Source organism: Dendrobates tinctorius, unplaced genomic scaffold, assembly GCF_039654945.1.
Source record: "Dendrobates tinctorius isolate UK_male_01 unplaced genomic scaffold, ASM3965494v1 ptg000250l, whole genome shotgun sequence".
Lineage (NCBI taxonomy): Eukaryota > Metazoa > Chordata > Amphibia > Anura > Dendrobatidae > Dendrobates > Dendrobates tinctorius.
The window spans coordinates 24118362-24141592 of record NW_027361917.1 but is presented as its reverse complement, the minus strand read 5'-3'; the positions used below and the strand labels follow the sequence as shown (position 1 = coordinate 24141592).

General features: G+C 48.7%; 1 protein-coding gene across 6 annotated transcripts in view; it reads right to left on the bottom strand.

The window, feature by feature from the left end:
* The window catches only part of MAP4K3 (mitogen-activated protein kinase kinase kinase kinase 3), a 399677-nt gene that overhangs the window by 287144 nt on the left and 89302 nt on the right, over positions 1–23231 (bottom strand). For all 6 annotated transcript variants that reach the window (XM_073557519.1, XM_073557520.1, XM_073557521.1 and 3 more), the window contains exon 2: positions 21801–21858. In XM_073557519.1, coding sequence (XP_073413620.1) covers positions 21801–21858 — 58 coding nt within the window. The remainder of the gene's footprint in view (positions 1–21800; positions 21859–23231) is intronic.

Genomic DNA, 23231 nt, shown 5'->3' with positions numbered 1-23231 from the left:
GTGACACTGGGAGAAACTGATGTGAAAAAGCCAAAATGCACAAATTTAGTTTAGCAAATTTTGTGACTTTTCAAACAATGGATGCCAGAATTCTAGAGAAATTGCTGTGACAAAATCGGGGGGCATTGTGTTCAGGCAACAGCTAATTAAAAGATTTTTCTTAAAAAAAAAAAAAAGTCAAAAAACTTTGAATATACGCAAATGCTGGAGAATCCATTAGTCCAAGACCCTTTGCTGGCCATTCTGGCTTTGTTGGTAATAGATCACTGGGTGGAGGTGGGGTAGAGAGAGTGGGTAACTGCATATGGATGCAGTCTTTCTTGTGTGGTCCTCTAGACTAACTTTTGTGGCAAAAAAAAAAAAAACACAGACAGAAGCTTTAAAAGTAGAAAAAAAAAAAAAACAATATTTGAGAAATGTATAGTTTATGATTATTATATTACTAGATGGTGGCCTGATTCTATCGCATCGGGTATTCTAGAGTCTCTGTTAAAATAAAAAATAGTGATATATTCACCTCCCGACGGCCCCCGGACTCTGTCCCTCCTCTCACCACGCTCCTGGCATCTTCCGGTCCCAGTAATGCTTAGCGCGAAACACCGCTGATGACTTCGCGCTCACGTGAGAGTGACGTCATCTCCGGCCCTTCTCGCTAAGCATTACTAGGACCGGAAGATGCCGGGAGCGTGGTGAGAGGAGGGACAGAGTCCGGGGGCCGTCGGGAGGTGAGTATATCACTATTTTTTATTTTAACAGAGACTCTAGAATACCCAATGCGATAGAATCGGGCCACCATCTAGTGTATTATACTCCTGTTACAGCCGGAGCTGCTGACACTGTTCTGCTGTTACCTAATGTATTGTACTCTAGTTACAGCCAGAGCTGCAGTCACTGTTCTACTGTTACCTAATGTATTATACTCCTGTTACAGCCAGAGCTGCAGCCACTGTTCAGATCTTACCAAATTATTGTACTCAAGTTACACCCAGAGCTGCAGTCACTGTTCTGCTGTTACCTAATGTATTGTACTCCAGTTACACCCAGAGCTGCTGTCACTGTTTTGCTGTTATCTAATGTATTGTACTCCAGTTACTCCCAGAGCTGCAGACACTGTTCTGCTCTTACCTAATGTATTGTAATCCAGTTACACCCAGAGCTGCAGTCACCGTTCTGCTCTTACCTAATGTATTATACTCCTGTTACAGCCAGATCTGCAGTCACTGTTCAGATCTTACCTAATGTATTGTACTCCAGTTACACAGAGAGCTGCATTCATTTTTCTGCTGTCACCTAATGTATTCTACGCAAGTTACACCCAGAGCTGCAGTCATTGTTCTGCTGTTACCTAATGTATTGTTCTCCAGTTACACCCAGAGCAGCACTGTTCTGCGGTTACCTAATGTATTGTACTCCAGAATATGTACAGGACTCTGTGTAATGAGTGACGCAGCAGTGATGCCTTTAACGGCTGTAATGTGCCTGTACAATAAGCAATGCAGCTGTGTTGCCACGACGACTAAGCAACTGTCGCTGATTGGTTGCAGCAGTTAGGCCGCGACCAATCAGCGAGGTGGGACTTCCATTACAGACAGACAGACAGAATTAGACAATTATATAGTAGATATAGTAGATTTTCTTCCCTTAATCAGTAACTGGGAGTCACATATAGGGCTCCTTTAAATAGGAAATGTGGCCATTGAAACTGTCAGATCAGCTAGTCATGGTAGCTATGAACTGGATAATTAAAAGAGAGTCTGAAAAAAGAACTACCCTTGTATAGGATATGTTTTAAAAAGGTCACTGACATAGTATGGACCATCAGTGATGACAATGAAATGTACCCTACTGACCTATCGCAATGAGATCTAGTGAAGAGATCTGTGAGGCTTGTTTCACGCTACAAAAGTGCAAGTGAAGCTTTGTAGGCACCAGACTACCATGAAATATTAAAACACATGCCTTTTAACGAGAGACTGGCCAGTGTATAAGGAGCATGGTGGTGATCAGCTCAGATACGTATTTGACAGAAACTCAAGACAAGATGTAAAGGAGCACTCACCAAAACCAGTAAGTAAAAGTCCTCTATTGCAAGATCCAGAACATATAGGTGGTTTGCAGAACCTGTAGAAGCGTTGTGGAAGAGCGAAACGGCCGTCGTCCACTCGTCTTCCGCCCACCCCCTGCAAACCGCCTACATGTCCTGGATATTGAAGTAAAGGACTTTTAATTAGTGAAGTTTCATCTTTTCCTGACTAGATTCATACTATGTTTGTGCCTTGTTGCGGTCTCTGTCGGGGACTTCCTTCTGGGTCCCAAGAAAAACGTCCAAATTTGAAGACTTTGGACTCGGCAGCAATGTTTTCGCTGGTGTACCATCTAAATCCCATTTTTCTGGGCTTCAGACAGAAACCCACAATTGAGACAACAGAGGCAAAAATGTAGTGTGAATGTAACCTAGGATATGTTCTGGCATGTGGTATGTCCTGTACTAGTCATATCTGGCAGGACATACTGTATTACCATACATTACAGCCCTGACGTATCAATCGCTGAATCATGACATTCCTATAAAGAAGAAATGGGAATTTCGGATGGTTGTGTCCACCCAAGGCAGATAGGCGGAAAGATCACACACATCATTCTCAGAAAGTTGAATTTCCGTGCAGAGATTTGCAAAAGGAAATTTATTACTTGAGGGTCACATCCTGTAACCACATTCCATTTCGAGGATGGAGCAGGGAGACATTGCAAGAATCCAGTTTACAATCCATAAATATCTGACTCCTCCGTCTTCCATCTGGGGATCCCTCATTTCCCCCTCATTCACATTGTGCTGAACATTCTTGTTTCCTTAAAATGGGTTAATAGAAAATATTACCATACCACTGAATGTTTTTCTGCCTAGCAGTGAGAAATCTTTTAATAGTCCGTTCCACGCTTCAAACCATGATTTTTTTAAGGTCACGTTTCAAATTACATTGAGCCCTACCCTGGTGTTTCTGGACATTGTTTAGGACATTTTCATTCTTGCTTTTGAAGTCAATAGGGAAACCAACAGCTGGAGAACTACATAAACAAACCACCGTGGTCGTCCACAGAGGGCGCTCTACTGACTTTCAATCAAAAATTGAACATTTTTAGCCTAAAAAGTGTTTCAGCTGTTTCATTATTCACAGAACTTTCTACATTTGAAAATCAGCTCCATAAGTCTAGATAGGACTGCTACTGCAGCAAGTGAAAAGATTCCTGCAGACCCAATGTCCTGCAATAAATCTGCTAAGTGTAAAATTACCCTAGAATGCCAGGTTTTTAGCTGAGAGAAACTAATAAATCTGTCCAAAAAGAACTGGAATTAAAGAGTATAATCAATAGCACTTTACAGAAGATCCTATAATTTAGAAAAAAAAAAGAAAAAATGTAAATAAAAACCACAAGGACACCTACAACATGACTGCAGTTCATAATTATGTGATAAGGTTTGTTTTTTTAAAGTTCGGTTATATTCACATGACAGGAGACTTCCTGTTTTTACATCGCGCAGAGAATAGAGAAGAATTAGCTGGGTGGAAAGGGAAAATGAGCAATTGTAAGTCCACAGTGCTATATAGTATAATGATTGCAATATATTAAAAATATAAAAACATGGATTTTTGTGATAACTCACCATAAAATCCTTTTCTCCAAGACGCTCATTGGGGGACACAGGTACTGTGGTGTATGCTACTGCCGCCTGGAGGCTGACACTAAGTGAAAAAAAGAGGTTAGCTCCTCCTCCGTCGTATACACCCTCGCCCCGAATGCGGGCGGAAACCAGTTTGGTGCAAAAGCAGTAGAAAAACAAAAATCAGACAACATCAACCTTAATGCAGGTAACAAAATGTCTAGCTAAAAAACCACCCTAATAACATACAAAGAGTATATTAATTAAACAAACAGAAGCCAACTTGGCTATCAGGGTGGGTGCTGTGTCCCCCTATGAGCGTCTCTGAGAGAAGGATTTTACGGTGAGTTATCACAAAAATCCATGTTTCTCCTTCGCTTCATTGGGGGACACAGGTACTGTGGGACGTCCTAAAGCAGTCCCTGGTTGGGAGGTTGACTCACCGATCCAAGCTACATGCACCTCCTGTCTAAAGGTGCACCACTGCTGCTTGGAGAATCATTCTACCCAGGCTCGCATCCGCTGAAGCCAGAGTATGGATATTGCAATGTTTGGTAAATGTATGCAGGCTTGACCAGGTTGCGGCCTTGCAAACCTGTTCCCTTCGAAGTCTGGTGCCCGAGTAGAGTGTGCTCTGATCCCTGCTGGAACCAGCACGCCTCTGATGCGGTAGGACTCCTGAATAGCCAAACGAATCCATCTGGCTATGGTCGATTTTGAGGCAGCGAGTCCCTTCCTGCGACCTTCAGGGAGCACGAAAAGCGCGTCTGTCTGACGAAAGGGTGCCGTCTGTGACACGCACCTCCCGAGTGCTCTCACCAGGGCCAACGTATGAAGGGCCTTTTCCACATGGTGTACCGATGCTGGACAAAAAGAGGTCAAGACAATATCTTCATTAATGTGAAACTAGGAAATGACTTTTGGCAAAAAAGGAGAAGCTGGTCTAAGAACCACCTTGTCTTTGTGAAAGGTCAGAAACGGGGCTCGACAAGATAGAGCTGCCAGCTTAGAGACCCGCCTGATTGATGTTATAGCTACCAGGAACACCACCTTCCAGGAAAGGTATGAAAAAAAGAGACATCCTGTAGCGGCTCAAATGGAGCTTCCTGCACAACACTTAGGACCAGGTTAAGGTCCCAGGCGTCCATAGGCACCTTATAGGGAGGTACCAAGTAGGAGACCCCCTGGATGAAAGTCTTTACCTGCAAGTTGGTAGCAAACATGCGCTGAAAAAGGACGGATAAAGCCGATATCTGTCTCCTGAGAGAACTGGAGGCCAAGCCTGAGTCTAGGCCAGACTGGAGAAAAGCCACGATGTTAGGGATGGAGAATCTCAGTGGAGAACAACCGCGGCTTCGACACCATGCAAAGAAAACCTTCCAGGTGTGGTGGTAAATTCGTGCTGAGCAGGCTTCCGGGTGCTAACCATCGTAGCAACCACTTTGCGCCCAAACCCTGCCTGCATCAGAATCCAAGATTCAACAGCCAAGCCGTCAAACACAGGGCCCCTGAATTCGGGTGGCAGATCAGCCCCTGAGAAAGTAGATCTGGGTGCTCTGGCAGTCGCCATGGCACGTCGACGAGCAGCTGCACTAGATCTGCGTACCACGCCCGACGAGGCCAGTCTGGGGCCAGCAGAATCACTGGCACCCCTTCTGCCTTGATCTTCTTGATGACCCTCGGAAGTAGTGGCAGCGGGGGAAATAGGTATGGGAGGCGAAACTGGTTCCATGGCAGAAGCAGCGCATCCACGGCGATCGCCTGCGGGTCCCGGAACCGAGCGACAAATACGGACACCTTGGCGTTCACCCTGGAGGCCATCAGATCCACATCAACGTCCATTCCCCGGACGCAAGCCCCTACCAGCTGAGAAAGTCTGCCGCCCAGTTTTCTATACCCGGGTTGTGAACCGCCGATATCATCGTGTGGTTGGTCTCGGCCCAGTGAAGCACGTGCCCTACCTCACGCATAGTTGCCCTGCTGCGGGTGGCCCCTTGGTGATTTATGTAAGCCACCGCCGTGGCGTTGTCTGACAGAATACGGATGGGGCGGCCTGCTAGAAGGTGATGAAACCGTTACAGAGTCAGCTGGATCGCCCGTATCTCCAACAAGCTGATCGGGAGGTGTGCCTCCTGCGGTCACCACCGTCCCTGGGTCTTGTGGTGGCGAAAAACCGCTCCCCAGCCTAGGAGGCTGGCGTCGGTTGTGACCACCAGCCACTGATCTGGGGGAAAAGGTTACCCCTGAAGAAGGGAGGAACGGATTGTCCACCACTCGAGTGACTGTCTGACCTGAGAGGACAACCGGCATTGGTGATCGAGCGTGAATGGGTTCTTGTCCCAGGGAGAATTACCAACCCTCGGAAAGTGTCGAAGATCATCCCTAAAAAGGAAATCCTCTGAGCTGGAATAAGGGATGACTTCTTTACGTTGACCAACCACCCTAAGCGGGTAAGAGTATCTAGCGTGATGCTGACTCTTTCCTCGCATGCCCGCCTTGAAGGGCCCTTGACCAAGAGGTCGTCTAAGTAGGGAAATACGACTATGCCCCAGGAGTGCAGGATGGCCATGGGGACTGCCATGACCTTTGTGAACACTCTGGGGGCCGTGGCTAGCCCCAAGGGCAGCGTTGCGAACTGGAAATGTAGACCGTTGATGGTGAAGCGTAGAAATCTTTGATGCGGAGTGAAAATAGGGATATGTAGATAGGTGTCCTGGATATCCATAGAGGCCAAGTATTCTCCTTGCCCCATTGCCAATACGACTGGACGGAGAGACTCCATCCGGAAATGTCTGATCCTGATAAATTTGTTCAGGAGCTTTATGTCCAAAACGGGCCTGACAGTCCCATCCTTTTTGGGGACTGCAAAGAGGTTGGAATAGAAGCCCTGAGTCTTCTCGTTTTCTGGTACGGGAATAATGACTCAGTTGTGCCAGAGTGAATCGATGGATCCTAGTAGAGTCCTTGCCCGGGTATCCAACTTGAAAAGACAGGAAAGAAAAAATAGTCTTTGGGGTACCTGACAAATTCTATCTTGTACCCGGAGGACACCAGCTCTCTTACCCATGCTTCGTGTGCGACGTTGAGCCAGACGTGGCGAAACCAGAGTAGGCGGCCGCCTACCTTGCTGGTGCCACCTGGCAAATGCCCCGAGTCATTTGGCTGAAGATCTGTGGGACCTGGATCCCCTCGACCGCATCCTCCCCAATGGGTTGGCTCTATATGAGACCTGTCGATCCCTATTCTGGTTGGGGCGACCTGAAGCGGCAGAATTAGCCGCTGTAGTCCACCCGGGGTTGCGAAAGGCCTGAAACTGGTGACGAAACGGCGGTTTGACCTTTTGTTGAGGGAGAAAACCGCTCTTCCCTCCTGTGGAGTCAGAGATGATCTGATCTAATTTCTCTCCGAATAGTAGGCCACACTGGTATGGTAGCGATGTCAAGGACTTTTTTGAAGCTGAATCGGCCCGCCATGTCCTTAACCATAGAGCTCTCCTAATGGATATTGCATTTGCGGCTGCAAGTGCCGCGCAGTTGCCCGCATCTAAAGATGCATGGATCAAGTAGTCCCCCGCCATAGCTATCTGATTTGCGATCTCTGATACTTCCGCTGGTAGGTCTATGTCTTGCAAGGCTCTGTTCAATGATTCTGACCAAGAAATCATGGCCTTGGCTACCCACGTTGTTGCGAACGAAGGAGAGAGTGCTGATCCTAATGCCTCAAACAGTGAGTTCTCAATGAGACGATCAGTGGGATCCTTAATAGAAGAACCACTAGGTACGAAAAGTAGAGTTTTTGTAGCCAAGCGTGACACAGGTGAGTCCACCGTTGGGGATTCCGTCCATTTCTTACGGAGATCCGGGGCAAAAGGATACCTCGCCTCGAGTGCCTTCTGGCCCGAGAAACGCCTGTCCAGTCGTTCTCTGTGTCATTGCACTATGTCCTCAAACTCAGGGTGCGTGCAAAATACTCTATGGGGACACTTGACTCGCTTAAATGACACCTTATGGCCCAACGCCAGGGTGGAATTATCCTCAATCCCTAGAGTCTGGTTGACGGCTTCTATGGGACTGTCAACCGTTTCCTGACCACTCGGCGAATCTAGGCCAAGGGCTTCGTCCGAGTCGTAGTCCGAGCCTTGCTTGCTATCGACTGCTGGTGACGGAGAGCAAGAAGCAGAGCTCACAGATGCCGAGGCACCGGATGGACCGGGAGACGCCGTGTGGGTTCGATTCCCCGCGTTTGCCTAGAGTGAGAGCGGCCCCTGCAGGTCGGAGGCTCCTGTGAGGTAGAGGACCCCTCTAAGGCAGCCGAGCCACTGTCCCTGCCCCTATCTGGGGCCCGAAGGGACTTAATTGCTCTCTTAAGTGACGCCATAGATTGCGACAGTGATAAAGCCCATTCCAGGGGACTTGGTACACTGGGCTCGGTCACAGGGGAGGGCTCCTGGGCGCGTTCGGACTCGTGGGCTTCGCACTCTCGCTTGGTCTGCTCCTGCGGAAAAGCGAACCGACAGGAGATGCATGCAGCGTATAAAAACGTATGCGTCTTAGGATTTCCTGACATGGTGTACCTGTCAGGCATCCGTGCTGAAAAACCGCCGGGGGAGGGCGCTCTTAGTTTCTCCTAGCGTGGCCTCTCTGTGGGGCTAGGGGGCAGCACTTACCCCAGTCCTGTGTCCCGTGTGTCCTAGAAGTGCGAGGCGTCGCTTTGTTCTGCGCGTCACAACTGCAGGCAAGCCCCCGGAAGAAAAAAGGGATCCTGGGGGCGGTACTTCCGTGTGCGGCCTAGCTTCGGCCTGAAGCCGGGGCCTAAATTTCTTCGGCGTCCGCCCAGGCCACAGGGGGCAGGGCGCCATGACGCGACGCCCGGGGGGTGCGAGGGGAAAGCACGGATCCCAGAACCAAGGCCGGGAACCGGGTCCGCCGCTGCCGGACGCGCTCATCTTGCTGCTGCCACCCGGGAGAAGTTAAGGGCTCCAGCCCTGCTCCGCTGCAGGAGCCCTCCCAGGTCACCCTCCCCCATGCTTTGGTTCCAGCTCAGGTAGAGGGGAGGGGGGGCCATATGAAAAAGGACGGTGCAGGCACCCTAACTCCATCTAACCCCTTCCAGGGGTGAGGAGAGGGATCGTCCGCCGCCTTGCTGCACCGCAGTCTTAGCATTGGTGAAGCAGTGGGGGCCGCACGGACTACACTTGTGCCTCTATGCAGCCTAGGGTTTCAATACCCTAGGGTGGACAGGGCTAAGTCCGGCATCATGTCCCACGGTGCGGGAGAGGATACGTGGAGGGACACTCGCACGTGCTCGCCCGTTGTTGGTTTGGGGAGATCGGACCCTTTCAATAGGGTTCGTTGCCCGTATCTCACCTCCGTGGTCTGACAATATCCCACGTTGCGGGAGAGGATACGTGGAGGGACACTCGCACGTGCTCGCCCGCTGTTGGTTTGGGGAGATCGGACCCTTTCAATAGGGACCATCACCCCTGTCTCATCTTCATAGGGGGAAGAAAAAAAAACCTGGAAACAGACCGACGTGTGCCTCCAACAGACAATAAGCAAAAAACTGGTTTCCGCCCGCAATCGGGGTGAGGGTGTACACGGCGGAGGAGGAGCTAACCTCTTTTTTTTCCCACTTAGTGTCAGCCTCCAGGTGGCAGTAGCGTACACCACAGTACCTGTGTCCCCCAATGAGGCGAAGGAGAAAATGTGATGGGAGGAGTGCGTCTTTAACCAAAAGTATGTATCCTTGTCTTTGTAGGCTAGGTATAAATTGGAATAATTTTTATTTAAGATACAGAACAGTAGAAGAAAAAAACAACGCTATTTCATACAAAGGTATACAGTAAAAATAATATAAGAAGCAGCATACATTGTTGCACAATGGCTTACTAGCGACCAATCCCACAATACATTTAAAGGGAATCTGTCACCTATTTTTTTGTATATAAGATGCGGCCACCGCCATCAGGGGCTTATCTACAGTATTACAGAATGCTGTAGCTAAGCCCCGATGTAACCTGAAAGATAAGAAAAACGAGTTAGATTATACTCACCCAGGGGCGGTCCGGCGCCTCCCATCTTCTAGCGATAACGTCCTCTTCTTTGCTTCCCATCATGACTCCTGCGCAGGCGTACTTTATCTGCCCTGTTGAGGGCAGAGCAGAGTACTGCAGCGCACAGGCGCCGGACCTCTCTGACCTTTCCCCGCACCTGCGCACTGCAGTACTCTGCTCTGCCCTCAACAGGGCAGAGCAGTATAACTGCGCCGGAGCCACGACGGGAAGCAAAGAAGAGGGCGTCATCGCTAGAAGATGGGAGGCGCCGGACCGCGACACCCATCGGACCCGGACTGCCCCTGGGTGAGTATAATATAACTCTTTTTTCATATCTTTCAGGTTACATCAGGGGCTTATCTACAGCATTACAGAATGCTGTAGATAAGCCCCTGATGGCGGTGGCCGCATCTAATATGCGAAAAAATAGGTGACAGATTCCCTTTAAGCCTTCAACTGGAGGCAAACAAGACCGTCAAGGCATATAGGTGAGATTTAGGTAAGATTCAGACGACGATTGCATCGCAATGCTCAGATGGGCCATTGCCTCTCACGACCAAAACATTAAAGCCTGTATTTCTATACAGTTGTCACAACGCCAGTTTGAGCATTGCATTGCAATCCTCGTCCAAGTTATACAGTCGTCTGACTCTTCCCTTACAGCACAGTTACACCACACAAACATTGGGAAAGAGTGTTTATAGGAAAACTTGTTCATCGATAATTGTGAAATGTAAACAGGATGCCAATCAGCCGACAAACGAGCAAAACACTTGTTCGTCAGGTGTAATGATTTTTTAACCCCGTCTAAAAGGTATCATTTTCAGCAGCACATCGCCTTGTGTAAACAGGACACGTGCTGCTGAAAACAGTGACAGCCTATCCACACTAAACCTATGAACGATTATTCTGTGATGATTGGAAGCACGGTCTGCCTGTCTAAACAGGCCTCAGAATGATCGGCAGCTGTTTTGGGTTGTAAGTCGTATTGTAGTCTAAACACGTCACTGCTAACGTGATAGATTCTAACAATGCTATTTTCAGTTATCACAACACAGTTCTTCACTATAAACATTTATGGATTATCAATTTAAAAATATACCGTGAATCTTGATTGCTGGAGGTCTCTCCCTGATATGCTTTTACATATTGGCCGGTCAACAGAGGCACAGTCTCCAATGCCCAAAGGGTCACATATGATGGTCGCTTTTGGTTATGTGGATGCTCATTGAAACAAACTGGTGAACTACACTAGTTGAGCAAGACGATTCACAGCACCCCGTTCCAGCAGCCATAAAAGCGTCACGCCGGACCTACTAATCATAAGAGGAGCTGAGGATGTTAGCAAACAGGAGGAGGTCAACAAGGCTTTGGTCCAGCAGACATGACCTCTCTACCAGGGCACTGTGTATGTTTTTGCTCCACTCTTATTACTACATGGGTCTGCAGAGACTGCCTAAATGTTACAAATTTAGGGGACGATTCATTAAGACTGGTGTTGAGCAATCCAGTCTTAATATGGAGCTCGCTAGAGTACAATGCGTCAAATCCATTGAAGCGCACCATCACTTAATGAATTCGGCACATCTTCTCAGTTGCATTCATCTCTGTGATCAATGGCTGAAGTAGCATTTCTGGTGTAAGAAAGGCTGGCACGTCTGCTGAATTTGATGGCTGGCAATACCCCGGCCCACATGGTCCCGTCTCCTCCTCACCTCTACCCAGAAGTCTTAACACACAAAGATTTAGCAGCTTTGAAGCATTTTTCCAGCAACAAAGTTGTGATGAATCTGCACCTCCGGTGTGCTGTCCTATCCAATTGTTGTGCTAAGGCTAAGTTCACACAAGAATATAAAAAAATAACCCAAATTTAATGTAGGCAACCCATACAATATTTTTCCTCAATTGTCATCTGTAGGTCAACCATCTACAATATGTTTTTAAACAACAAAAGTTATTAACAATTTACTAGCCCAACTAAAATTTCCTATTTGAAAGAACTGCAATGCATTTGTAACTCGGAGACCCTAAGGAATCAGATTTTTTAATCCCACATATAGATTTGAATAGATGAGCGTATATGTGTTTTTAACGGACCCATAGACTTGCATTGACCCTCTTCATTCGTGCTGTCGGAGAAAAATGTACATGTCTCCATATGTTTTGCATAGACAAACAGTCCATGTTAAAAACAGACAACGGGCATAGCGCCGTAAGTTATAATGGGTACGCGAGGCATCCGTGATAAAAAACAAGAACATATGTATAGGGCTTAAGGCACATTTACAAGTTCATCTGTTCTTTTTTATTGAACAGTTAACATGGACCAACAAAAACGGTATGGGAAAGAAATATTACTAATACGACCATTCAGTCACCATAAAACACCATGTTGTCAGCAACACACCCCACATTTAAATGGGGCGATGTACTTCTGATAATTTAAATGCCCACATTAATGATTCGATCCCCAAACATTTTGCTCATTCGTTGGTTGGCTAATGGATTGTTACCAATGCTTCTTTGTTGATTATCAAATGAGGAGGCAAAGATAATGAAGCAACATAATGATTAATGTTCTCAAAAAAGTACGACAGTGTTCATGGGAGATTTTAACTATTCAGATATTTGTTGGGAATCTCTCTTAAGCAAAAGTAAAAAGTTCAGAAAATTCTTATCTTCTCTTGCTGCCAATTTTATCTTTCAAAAGGTATAAGAGAGAACAAGAGGATCTGCAATCTTGGACCTAATTCTTACCAACAGAGAGGAAATGGTTGAGGAAGTAAAGGAGGCTGGGAATTTAGGAGGCAGCAATCATACTCGAATTTTGGATTACAAGAGCAGAAAGACCAGAGAGGACTTAGACTTTAAGGTTGGACTTCAGAAAGGCAGATTTTAATGGACTCAGAAAGAGGATAGGAAAGGTCTAATGACTGGATGTTCTAAAGGACACAAATGTCCAAGGAGGATGGGAGAGTTTGCTAACTGAAATTCCCACTGCACAAGCAGTAACAATCCCACAAAAAAGGAAGAGGTGGAAGCAAAAGAGACCAGTAAGGTTGAACACAGAACTTATTTAAGAACCACTAGCCAGAATATTTGAAAAATCCTGGCGAACAGGAGAAATCCCAGAAGATTGGAGACAGGCAAATGTTGGCCCTAGCTTTAAGGCTATAAAGATCAAGGCTTATTAAGTCAAGAATAGAGTTGAGCGAACATCCTGTGCCCTTGTCTGTTCCACCACCTTACATGCACAGCACAGCCTTCACCGTCCACAGGTCTCCTTCTCTGCTGGGTCTATTTCGGCCTGCTTGCAGGTAGTATGATGCTATGGGACCTAATTTTGGGCATTAGTTTCTTTAGTATTTGATTCCTTTGATCCTTAGAATATTCCTGTTGTGCTGATCTCCATTTAGAGCAGCTCTCATTCAGCAACACAGGGATTGATACATTTGTGGACCCAGGGAGTCTTTTCCATATTTGTTTCCCTAGTGGGAATCCTTTTATTTATTGTCCTTGGATCCGGCTGCTAGGACCAAACAAGTTGTGCCATTTTAGACATCTTTGCTGCATACATCTTAATAGACATCTAATATAGTGTGTTTCCATTATTACTGCATGTCTCCTAGGACCTAAACTGCTGCTGTGTATTTTTGTTTGTATGTGGGGGGACAAGGGCACAGTCCTACCACGGGCTGTATTGTTGGTGCTTGTTGTTTTTAAATCAGAATTTTTCAGTGTTGTTACTTCAATAAAGAGATTTTTGTATTATTTATGGTGATCCCTGTCATGTGCATACTACTGTACTCTCCCTTGCAGAATATCTTCGGTTCCCCGCTTATTCGGCAATTGCCGATGATTGCCGCCATAGCTGCATGTGTCACGGCTGTGTCACTGTCACAGCACATGCATGGAGAGCCCAACACACAGGCTCTTCATGCATATGCTGTGACAGTGACACAGCCATGACATATGCAGGTGTGCCGGCAATCATCTGTTCAGTCAGCACAGTCCAGGAAGCCGGGTTCCCGCTGTAGCTTATTCGGCAATTGCCGAATAAGTGGGGAACCAAAGATATTGGCTCAACTCTAGTCAAGACATGTTGGTTAGTGTGCCGCTGGTGGTTCTACCATCACAATACATGGATTTTTGTGAGTACTCACCGTAAAATCCTTTTCTCCGAGACGCTCATTGGGGGACACAGAGACTGTGGGTGTGTGCTTCTGCCGTCTGGAGGCCGACACTAAGTGTACAAAAAAAGAGTTAGCTCCTCCTCCGCCGCATACACCCTCGCCCCTAGGCCGGGCGTAACTCAGTTTAGTGCATAAGCAGTAGGAGAACGCGCCTTAAACTCAGGCAAGAAAGTATATGTCTGAAAAAGGGGGCCACCCTAAACCTTGTACAAGGATTTGTAAAACTCAAAATAAGTAAATGCCAACTGGCTGATAGGGTGGGTGCTGTGTCCCCCAATGAGCGTCTCGGAGAAAAGGATTTTACGGTGAGTACTCACAAAAATCCATGTTTCTCCTTCGTCTCATTGGGGGACACAGAGACTGTGGGACGTCCTAAAGCAGTCCTCTGGGCGGGATCTTAGCTCACCCAATCCATGCTAATTTGCGCCCCTGATTAGAGGTGCGCAACTGCTGCCTGGAGAATCTTTCTTCCCAGGCTTGCATCCGAGGATGCCTGGGTATGTACGTTATAATGTTTGACAAACGTATGTAAACTGGACCAGGTAGCTGCTTTGCATACCTGCTCCGCTGAAGCCTGGTGTCGTAGTGCCCATGAGGCCCCCACTGCCCGTGCCGAGTGAGCCTTGATCCCTGCCGGAACCGGCGTGCCACTGATTTGATAAGCTTCTTGGACCGTCAGGCGAACCCATCTGGCCAAAGTCGCTCTGGACGCCGCGAGCCCCTTCCGCCGTCCCTCTGGAACCACGAATAGAGAGTCTGTCTGGCGGAATGGCGCCGTCCTTGCCACATACCTCCTAAGGGCTCTTACCAGATCCAGGGTGTGCAAAGCCTTCTCTACCCTGTGCACCGGTGCCGGGCAAAACGAGGGTAAGACGATGTCTTCGTTGATATGAAATGCAGACACAACCTTCGGCAAGAAGGGGGGGGCTGGCCTTAAAACTACCTTATCCTTATAAAAGGTTAGGAACGGTGGTTTACAAGATAAGGCCGCCAATTCCGAAACCCGCCTAATAGACGTTATGGCTACTAGAAAAACGACCTTTCTGGACAGGTAAGGCAAGGGGACCTCTTGCAATGGTTCGAAAGGGGCCTCCTGAAGGGCTCTGAGCACCAAGTTCAGGTCCCATGATTCCGTCGGCGCCTTATAGGGGGGTACTAAATGTGCGACCCCCTGCATAAACGTCCTAACCTGCCAGACGGAAGCGACTTTTCGTTGGAAAAGTACCGACAGGGCCGAGATTTGCGTTCTGAGGGAACTCGGGGCCAACCCTGCGTCCAGCCCTGCCTGTAGAAAAGCCAGTACGTTGGGGATCGAAAAAACCAGGGGAGCCACTTCACGATCCCTACACCAACGGAAAAAAACTTCCCAAGTTCGATGATACACCCTCGCCGAGGAAGGCTTTCGGGCACTCACCATCGTGGCCGCCACATCGCGTCTGAATCCTGCCTGTGTTAACAGCCAAGATTCAATGGCCACGCCGTCAAACACAGGGCCCCTAAGTTCGGATGGCAGATCGGCCCTTGGGACAGTAAGTCCGGCCGATCTGGAAGACGCCAGGGTACGTCCACCACTAGTTGGACCAGATCTGCGTACCAGGCCCGCCGGGGCCAGTCTGGGGCCAGCAGAATTGCTGGAACCTTTTCTCTCCTTATTTTCCTGATAACTCTTGGAAGCAGCGGCAGCGGGGGGAACAAGTACGGGAGACGAAACTGGCTCCACGGGAGCACCAGCGCGTCTGCTGCGATTGCCTGCGGATCGAGGGATCGAGCGACAAACCTTAGTACTTTGGCATTCTTTCTGGATGCCATAAGGTCCACGTCTGGTGTCCCCCACCGTTGGCAGATCTGCTGAAAGATCTCGGGGTGCAGGGACCATTCCCCTGCCGCGACCCCCTGTCGGCTGAGGAAATCTGCCGCCCAGTTTTCGACTCCTGGAATGTGCACCGCTGAAATTACCACGCGGTTCTTCTCCGCCCAGCGTAGTACCAGTCCGACCTCGCGCATGGCTGCCTGGCTGCGCGTGCCCCCTTGATGGTTGACATATGCTACCGCTGTAGCATTGTCCGTCTGGATGCGCACCGGCCGGTGTCTCAGGAAACACTGGAAATGTTGTAGGGCCAATCGTATTGCCCGTATCTCCAGAATGTTGATCGGGAGAACTATCTCCTGAACGGACCACCGCCCCTGGGCTATGTGACTCTGGAAAACTGCTCCCCAACCTTGCAGGCTTGCATCGGTCGTCACCACCAACCATTGTTCCGGGGGAAAGGGTTTCCCCTGGACCAGAGACGAGTCGCGAGTCCACCACCGGAGTGAACCCCGTACCAGCGGAGACAACTTGCACCGATGACTGAGAGACAGCAGCCTCCGGTCCCATGCTGTCAAGAGCGCATGCTGAAGCGGACGGAGATGGAACTGGGCAAACGGGATTGCTTCTATCGCCGCCACCATTCTGCCCAACACACTCATGCCATACCGGATGGATCTGGAGCCCGGCTGTAAAAGGTTCCGTATCCCTTGCTTGATTTTTTGCGCCTTGTCCTGAGGGAGGATCACCAGCCCCCGGGAGGTGTCGAAAATCATGCCTAGGAACACGATTTTTTGGGCTGGAACCAAGGACGACTTGCTCCAATTGATCAGCCAGCCCAGACGGGCCAGGGTATCCAGAGTAATACCGACATTGTCCTGGCACTCCTGAAACGACGGCCCCTTTACCAAAAGGTCGTCCAGGTAAGGTAACACCGTTATGCCCCGTGCATGCAGGATGGCCATGACCACCGCCATTATTTTTGTAAAGACTCTGGGGGCAGTGGCCAGACCGAAGGGCAGAGCCACGAATTGGAAGTGACGTCCTCCGATCGCGAATCGCAGGAACCTCTGGTGTGGGGGGAATATCGGAATATGCAGATATGCATCCTGCACATCGATTGAGGCCAGGAATTCCCCTGGATCCATGGCTGCAATGACCGAGCGGAGAGATTCCATCCGGAATCGCCTGACCCTGATGAATCTGTTTAGGATCTTTAGATCCAGAACCGGCCTCACAGTCCCGTCTTTCTTGGGGACCGAAAAAAGATTGGAGTAAAACCCCTGCGACTCTTCGCCCTGCGGCACTGGGGCGATGACCCCCTTGTGCTGTAGCGACGTTACAGCCTGTAACAAACTCTCCGCCTGCGAATCTGTTTTGGAAAGTCGCGAACGGAAGAATCGCTGTGGTGGCCGTCCGACAAACTCTATCTTGTACCCGGACGATACAAGTTCTGCCACCCAAGTGTCGCGTGTCACTGCGACCCAAACGTGGCTGAACCTTAGTAGGCGTCCGCCCACTCTGTCGTCCGTAGGTACGAAGTGCCTCGAGTCATTTAGCTGGAGGTTTTTGGGGCTTGGCCCCCTTCGCTCTGGGTAAATGGCCTCGGCCTCTACCCAGCGGATTGGCCCTGTAAGAGACTTGTTTCTCCCTACTCTGGCCATCGTTTGCGGAGGAGTATGCCCTGGCCGAAGTCCCCCCCCAGGGGCTACGAAAGGGTCGAAAACGCCTTTGCGTTTGCCTGAATGCCGGGCAACTTCTCTGCTGCGGAAGGAAACTACTTTTCCCCCCTGTGGCTTCTGAGATAAGCCTATCCAGCTTCTCACCGAATAGTCGACTGCCCTGAAACGGCAATGAGGTTAAGGATTTTTTAGAGATAGAATCCGCTTTCCACAGCCTCAGCCATAATGCACGCCTAATGGCGATCGCATTCGCCGCCGCCACCGCCGAACACTCGGCCGCGTCCAGTGAGGCGCTGACAAGATAATCACTTGCTCCTGACATCTGATTTGCCACTTCTAAGACCTCCGCGGGCAGATCCCTGTCCTGGAGGGCCTTATACAAAGCGTCCCCCCACGAAACCATGGCCTTAGCCACCCAAGTCGCCGCAAAGGAGGGGGCCAGAGCCGACCCTGCTGCCTCATATACCGAGCGGGCAAGCCCGTCCATGAGGCGATCAGTTGGGTCCTTTATAGAGGAAACACTGGGTATTGACAATAGCGATCTTGATGCTAAACGTGATACCGGAGGGTCCACTACTGGCGACTCTACCCAAGCCTTATGGAGCTCAGGAGGAAACGGATACTTTGCCTGCAGCGCTTTTTGCATTGCAAAACGCTTATCCGGATGATCTCTATGTTTCTGGACTAGCTCCTCAAACTCCGGATGCGTGGCAAATCTTCTATGTGGTCGCCTGGATTTCTTAAAAGAGACCTTGTGACCTGAGACTGTGGGCACATCGTCCTCGATCTCTAATGTCTGGTTGACTGCCTCAATAAGACTGTCCACCGAATCCTGGAACCCCAGGCTTTCTAGATTCCAGGCCTCTTCCTCCTCTCCTTCATCCTGATCGCTCCCAGCGCTCAGTGACGGGGAACGGGATGCCCTACTACCCGCCGCCGAAGCCCCGGAGGGTCCGGCCGACGGGGAACGAACTCTCTTAATATGAGCCTGCCTGGTACTGGAGCGACCTCTAATGGTTGGAGGGTCCTGAGACGAGGACGAGCTCTCTTCCGCCGGCAGACCCCCCTCCCTGTTCCTGCCCGGGCCCTGAAGGGATTCAATTGCCCTTGTAAGGGACAGCATAGACTGCGATAAGGACACCGCCCATTCCGGGGGGTCCTGACCCCTGGGTTCAGAAACAGTGGGGGGCTCCTGGGCGCGCTCCGACTGACAGGCTTCACAAAATTTACCCGCCTGTGCCTTTGGCAGCCTGACCCCACAGGACACGCAAACCGCGTAAAGGAAAGAATGAGCTTTCCCTTTGGCAGACATACTTGCACAGGCTGAAGGCAGAGTAGAAGGAGGAGGAGGGTAACCTCTTCCCTGACAAGCAGCGCGGTTCTCCAAACGGAGTTCACTCACCCACCGGCTCATGTCTGCAGTACCCCTGCGTGGATGCGAGGTGTTAGGGCGGAAGTCTCTCCGGGATCTGTGCGCCCGCCGTTTCTCTGACCTCCTGCTCTATATCGCGCGTCTCCGCATTCGCGCCGCCACTGCCGCGTCAGCGGGCGGGATTTCCGGCTACCACCGGAAGTCAGCCTACCACCGGAAGTCGGCGCGCGGCCTCCTGCTGCAGCGGGGCCGCGGCCGCCGGCGGGCTTCCGGCCGCGCTCCGATACACGCGGCGTGCGGAGCCCGGGTGCAACGCCCTGGCTACCGCTACTCACCAACTTGCGGTGCGCTCCAGGAGCGGCTCCCCCATATATTAAAAGGTGAGCAGGACCATCCGCCGTGCAGGCGAGGGGGGGGGGCTCTGTCGGTTAACTCGCGGCCTCTTCCCCCTGTACCGGTCCCCGCTCCTGGGCGCGCTCTCACCTGCGCCTCCGATTCAGCCCCCTGGACTCACAACCAAGGGGTGGACGGGACCTCCATACACTGCTGTTGTAGGAGAGGAACAACGTGGAGGCTGACCACTGGTTCTGCTCACACGTGCTCGCCTGATGAAGTTGTGGGGAAACCGAGTCCTCTAATCAGGACGCGTTGCCCCTCTTTCGTTAAAAAATAGATGTCTGGAAAAAAGTCCCAGATGTGTCCCTCGGTGCGGGAGAGGACACGTGGAGGGTTACTCACACGTGGTCGCCCGTTGGTGATTTGGGGAGATCGGATCCTCTCTATAGGATCCGTCGCCCCTATCTTATCTTCATAGAAAAGAAAAAAAAAAAAAAAAATCTAGTCTGGAACTCCAGACTGCGTGTGCCTCCATCAGACACTAAGCAAAAACTGAGTTACGCCCGGCCTAGGGGCGAGGGTGTATGCGGCGGAGGAGGAGCTAACTCTTTTTTTGTACACTTAGTGTCGGCCTCCAGACGGTAGAAGCACACACCCACAGTCTCTGTGTCCCCCAATGAGACGAAGGAGAAATTTTTAATTTTTTGACTAAAAGTTTTCCTTGGATTTTACTACGTTTTTCTCGCTGGAATACCACTCCTCTCTTCATTTTGAAGCTTTGCCTCTTCCTGGCGAGACTACCTGCCTGTTTCCTGACAATTTGGTGAGCTGATTTCTTTCTATTTTTCTATCTTTAAAAAAGGAAAGAAGATGGAGCCACGAAATTACAGTGAGCCTTACTTTTATACCAGAAAAGATCTTTGATCAAATTATTAAACAGGATGTATGTAAGTACTGGGATAAGAATACAGTTATTAATCCGACCCAGCATGGGCTTGTAGCACTCAAGCCATGCCAGATTAATATAATGTCCTGCTATGATGGAATGTCTAACTGGGTGGATATGGGAAATGCGGTAGATATAGTATATCTCAACTTCAGAAAGGTATTTGATAAAGTATCTCATACTATCCTTATTGAAAAAATGACCAAGTATGGGATTGACAAGGCTACAGTTAGGTGGATGCATAGCTGGCTCAGTGATCACACTCAGAGAGTGGTAATAAATGGTTGCACATCCAATTGGAAGGGTGTTTCAAGCGGGGTACCACAAGGCACTGGCCTGGCTACAGTGTTCAGCATTTTTATAAATGATCTAGATAAGGGAATTGAAGGTAAACTAATAAAATTTGCAGACCACACAAAGCTTATAGGAACAGCTAACACTAGAGAAGACAGAGAAAGGATTCAGAAACAACTAGATAAGCTTTAACAATGGGCAGCTCCTAATAGAATGGTATTTAAGGCCACGTGCACATGTTCAGTATTTGTTGAATTTTTAACCTCAGTATTTGTAAGCCAAAACCAGGGGTAGAACAGTCAGAGGAAAAGTATAACAGAAACACGAGCACCACTTCTGCATTTCTCACTCACTCTTGGTTTTGGCTTACATATACCGAGGTAAAAAAAAAGCTCACCAAATATTCAACTTGTGGACATGTGGGACAAATGCAAGATTCTCCATCTAGGCAAGAAAAACCCAAAATTACATCTACAAAATTGGAGGAATTGGACTACGCAAAGGCAAGTGTGAAAAAGACTTGGGTATACTAATAGATCACAGACCACACATGAATCAACAGCGTTAAGCAGCAGCAAAATAGGCAAACACAGTTCTGGGATGTATTAAGAGATGCATAGAGTCTAGACCAAGTAAAATAATTATCCACTACTCCTCCTTGGTCAGACCTCATCTGGAATACTGTGTACAGTTCAGGACACCACATTTTAAAAAAGACATTGAAAAACTGGATCAAGTTCAGAGAAGAGCTACCAGGATGATGAGTAGACTGTTCCTATGAGGAACAGTTAAAAGATCTGGGAATGTTTAGCTTGCAAAAAAGAAGATTAAGAGGAGACATACAGAAGTTGACCCCCCCTACTTAGACAACTTCTTCTCATATCCCTCGCTTGGCCCTGATAAAATAATAAAGCCTATACTCCCCTACCATGCCGGCGCCCTTCACACCGTGTCAGAACTAGTTCTCCCATGCTCCCGTACTGTTGTTGTGAAATGTGACGCCAGTGACCAATCAGCAATGGCGTCACTGTCCCTGCCCTCGGACAAATTGAATATGAAGAGGAAGTCCAGTCTTCATGTTCGATTTGTCCGAAGGCGAAGACAGTGACGCCATCCCTGATTGGGCGCAGGAGTCACATGTGACAAAACACTACAAGAGAGCCTTGGGAAGAGAGAGTGCCGACACAGCGAGAACGGCGTCGCCGTCACCAACGGAGAAGGGGAGTATTGCACAGTAAGGGTTGCACACAATGACCCTGGAGGTCCCTTCCAAGTCTAACATTCTATGAATACAGGGTATAAGTAAAAGTTTTGCAAAGTACTAAGTAGGCAATGTTTCAAAAATCACTTTATACTGTTTTCATAATGTATTCGTACTTTGATTTGTCTTTTCACTTTATGCTCAAATGCCCAATCAGAAAAACACACTGAAAATAAAACCACTGTAAGCCTCTTACCTGGTTCCAGTTTAATAACTTTAATTGCTGCCAGTTCTCCGGTGTTGACATTGCGAGCCTGCAAAACAAAAAGCAAACAAAACCTTTAAGACAAGTCCTAAACCCATCAAACAAAATGACTAAACCGCTCCGTAATGAGAAAAGTCGCAAAAACGTGCAAAGTATGAGCCATAATTCAATTTTCAAGAAGGTCAATAAATCCAGAGCATAACAACATTTTTTTCACTGGGAATTCCAGACATGTTCCTAGAAGATGGCATGTCTGATAATGTAGACTGTTATGCGTGCAGCATGTCATCCATGTTTTTTGGCTTTCTCTCGGTAAGGCTGGAATGGCACATGCAGATTTCACAGCAGTCTTGTTTAGTTAGATAATATATCTCCATGTAGGAACTATACAATTTTTGTATGGACTGGGGAAAATCAGGTGAATTGGCTGATATCGACAGGATCAGCCAACTAAAGCTCGTTATGACCCACGGCGTGATCATGCTGGGTCTCCATAAGATGACTTTGATGCCTAGCACAATCTAAACATAAAGACAAGTTCCAGAAAATCCTAACAAATGTACCCCCTGTGCCAATCTCATGCCCTCTTTGGCGAGAAGTTTCTTGCCCACGAGTAAACACAGTGCAGTGGAATGGAGGTAACACGTTAAGCATCTTAGCTGACCTTACTTGATATGCTATGACACAACTGTCTGTTCGGGTAACGTCATACCAAGACGTTCAGACTCGAACAAGCCAGCTTCTATTTATACCCAAACCAGACTTCATTGTCGGTAATTAACTGCAGGAATAACTGATATCACGGGAGCGGTCCGAGGCACAGAAACCTTTCCTCTCGGTGGTAGGACTTTTCTAAGGTTCTTGTGTGCACACAGTTGTGAGACTCCTCGCACGGGCACAGGGTCTCCTTCATTTCACTTACTGGCACTTTTGTTCTACAGTTTAGTTGACTCCATGGGAAAATACAGCGTCCTGATTCCTAATGGGACAAAAACTTAATTCTGACTACAAATTGGCAAACAGACAGCTCCCATGGACGAGCGCACCATAGAGTGATATTCATTGTGGAGCCTGACGAGCTTCACGTCCTAGGAGGGATGTCCCACCAAGGTTCCCGTGACACGTAATGAAGACTAGTACTTATTCTCTCGGTACACCCTCTAAACCACGGCCATCACCGCGTTATCAAGCTCTTTCAGTCTTCGTATGAACTCAATCATTGCCCGCTGTATGAAAATTACCCGGTGCCAGTCATTTGGGCAATGCCCTTCCATGGAATAGTCACAATCCAGGTATCAACATGAACTCGCCCTAGGTATGTCTGAGCAGTGCACACGTCACTCACAGCCTTAGGGCTCATTGACACAAGAGTGTGATCCGTTATTTTTTTCCCAGTGATAGCACATGAAAGTGTACGGGGCA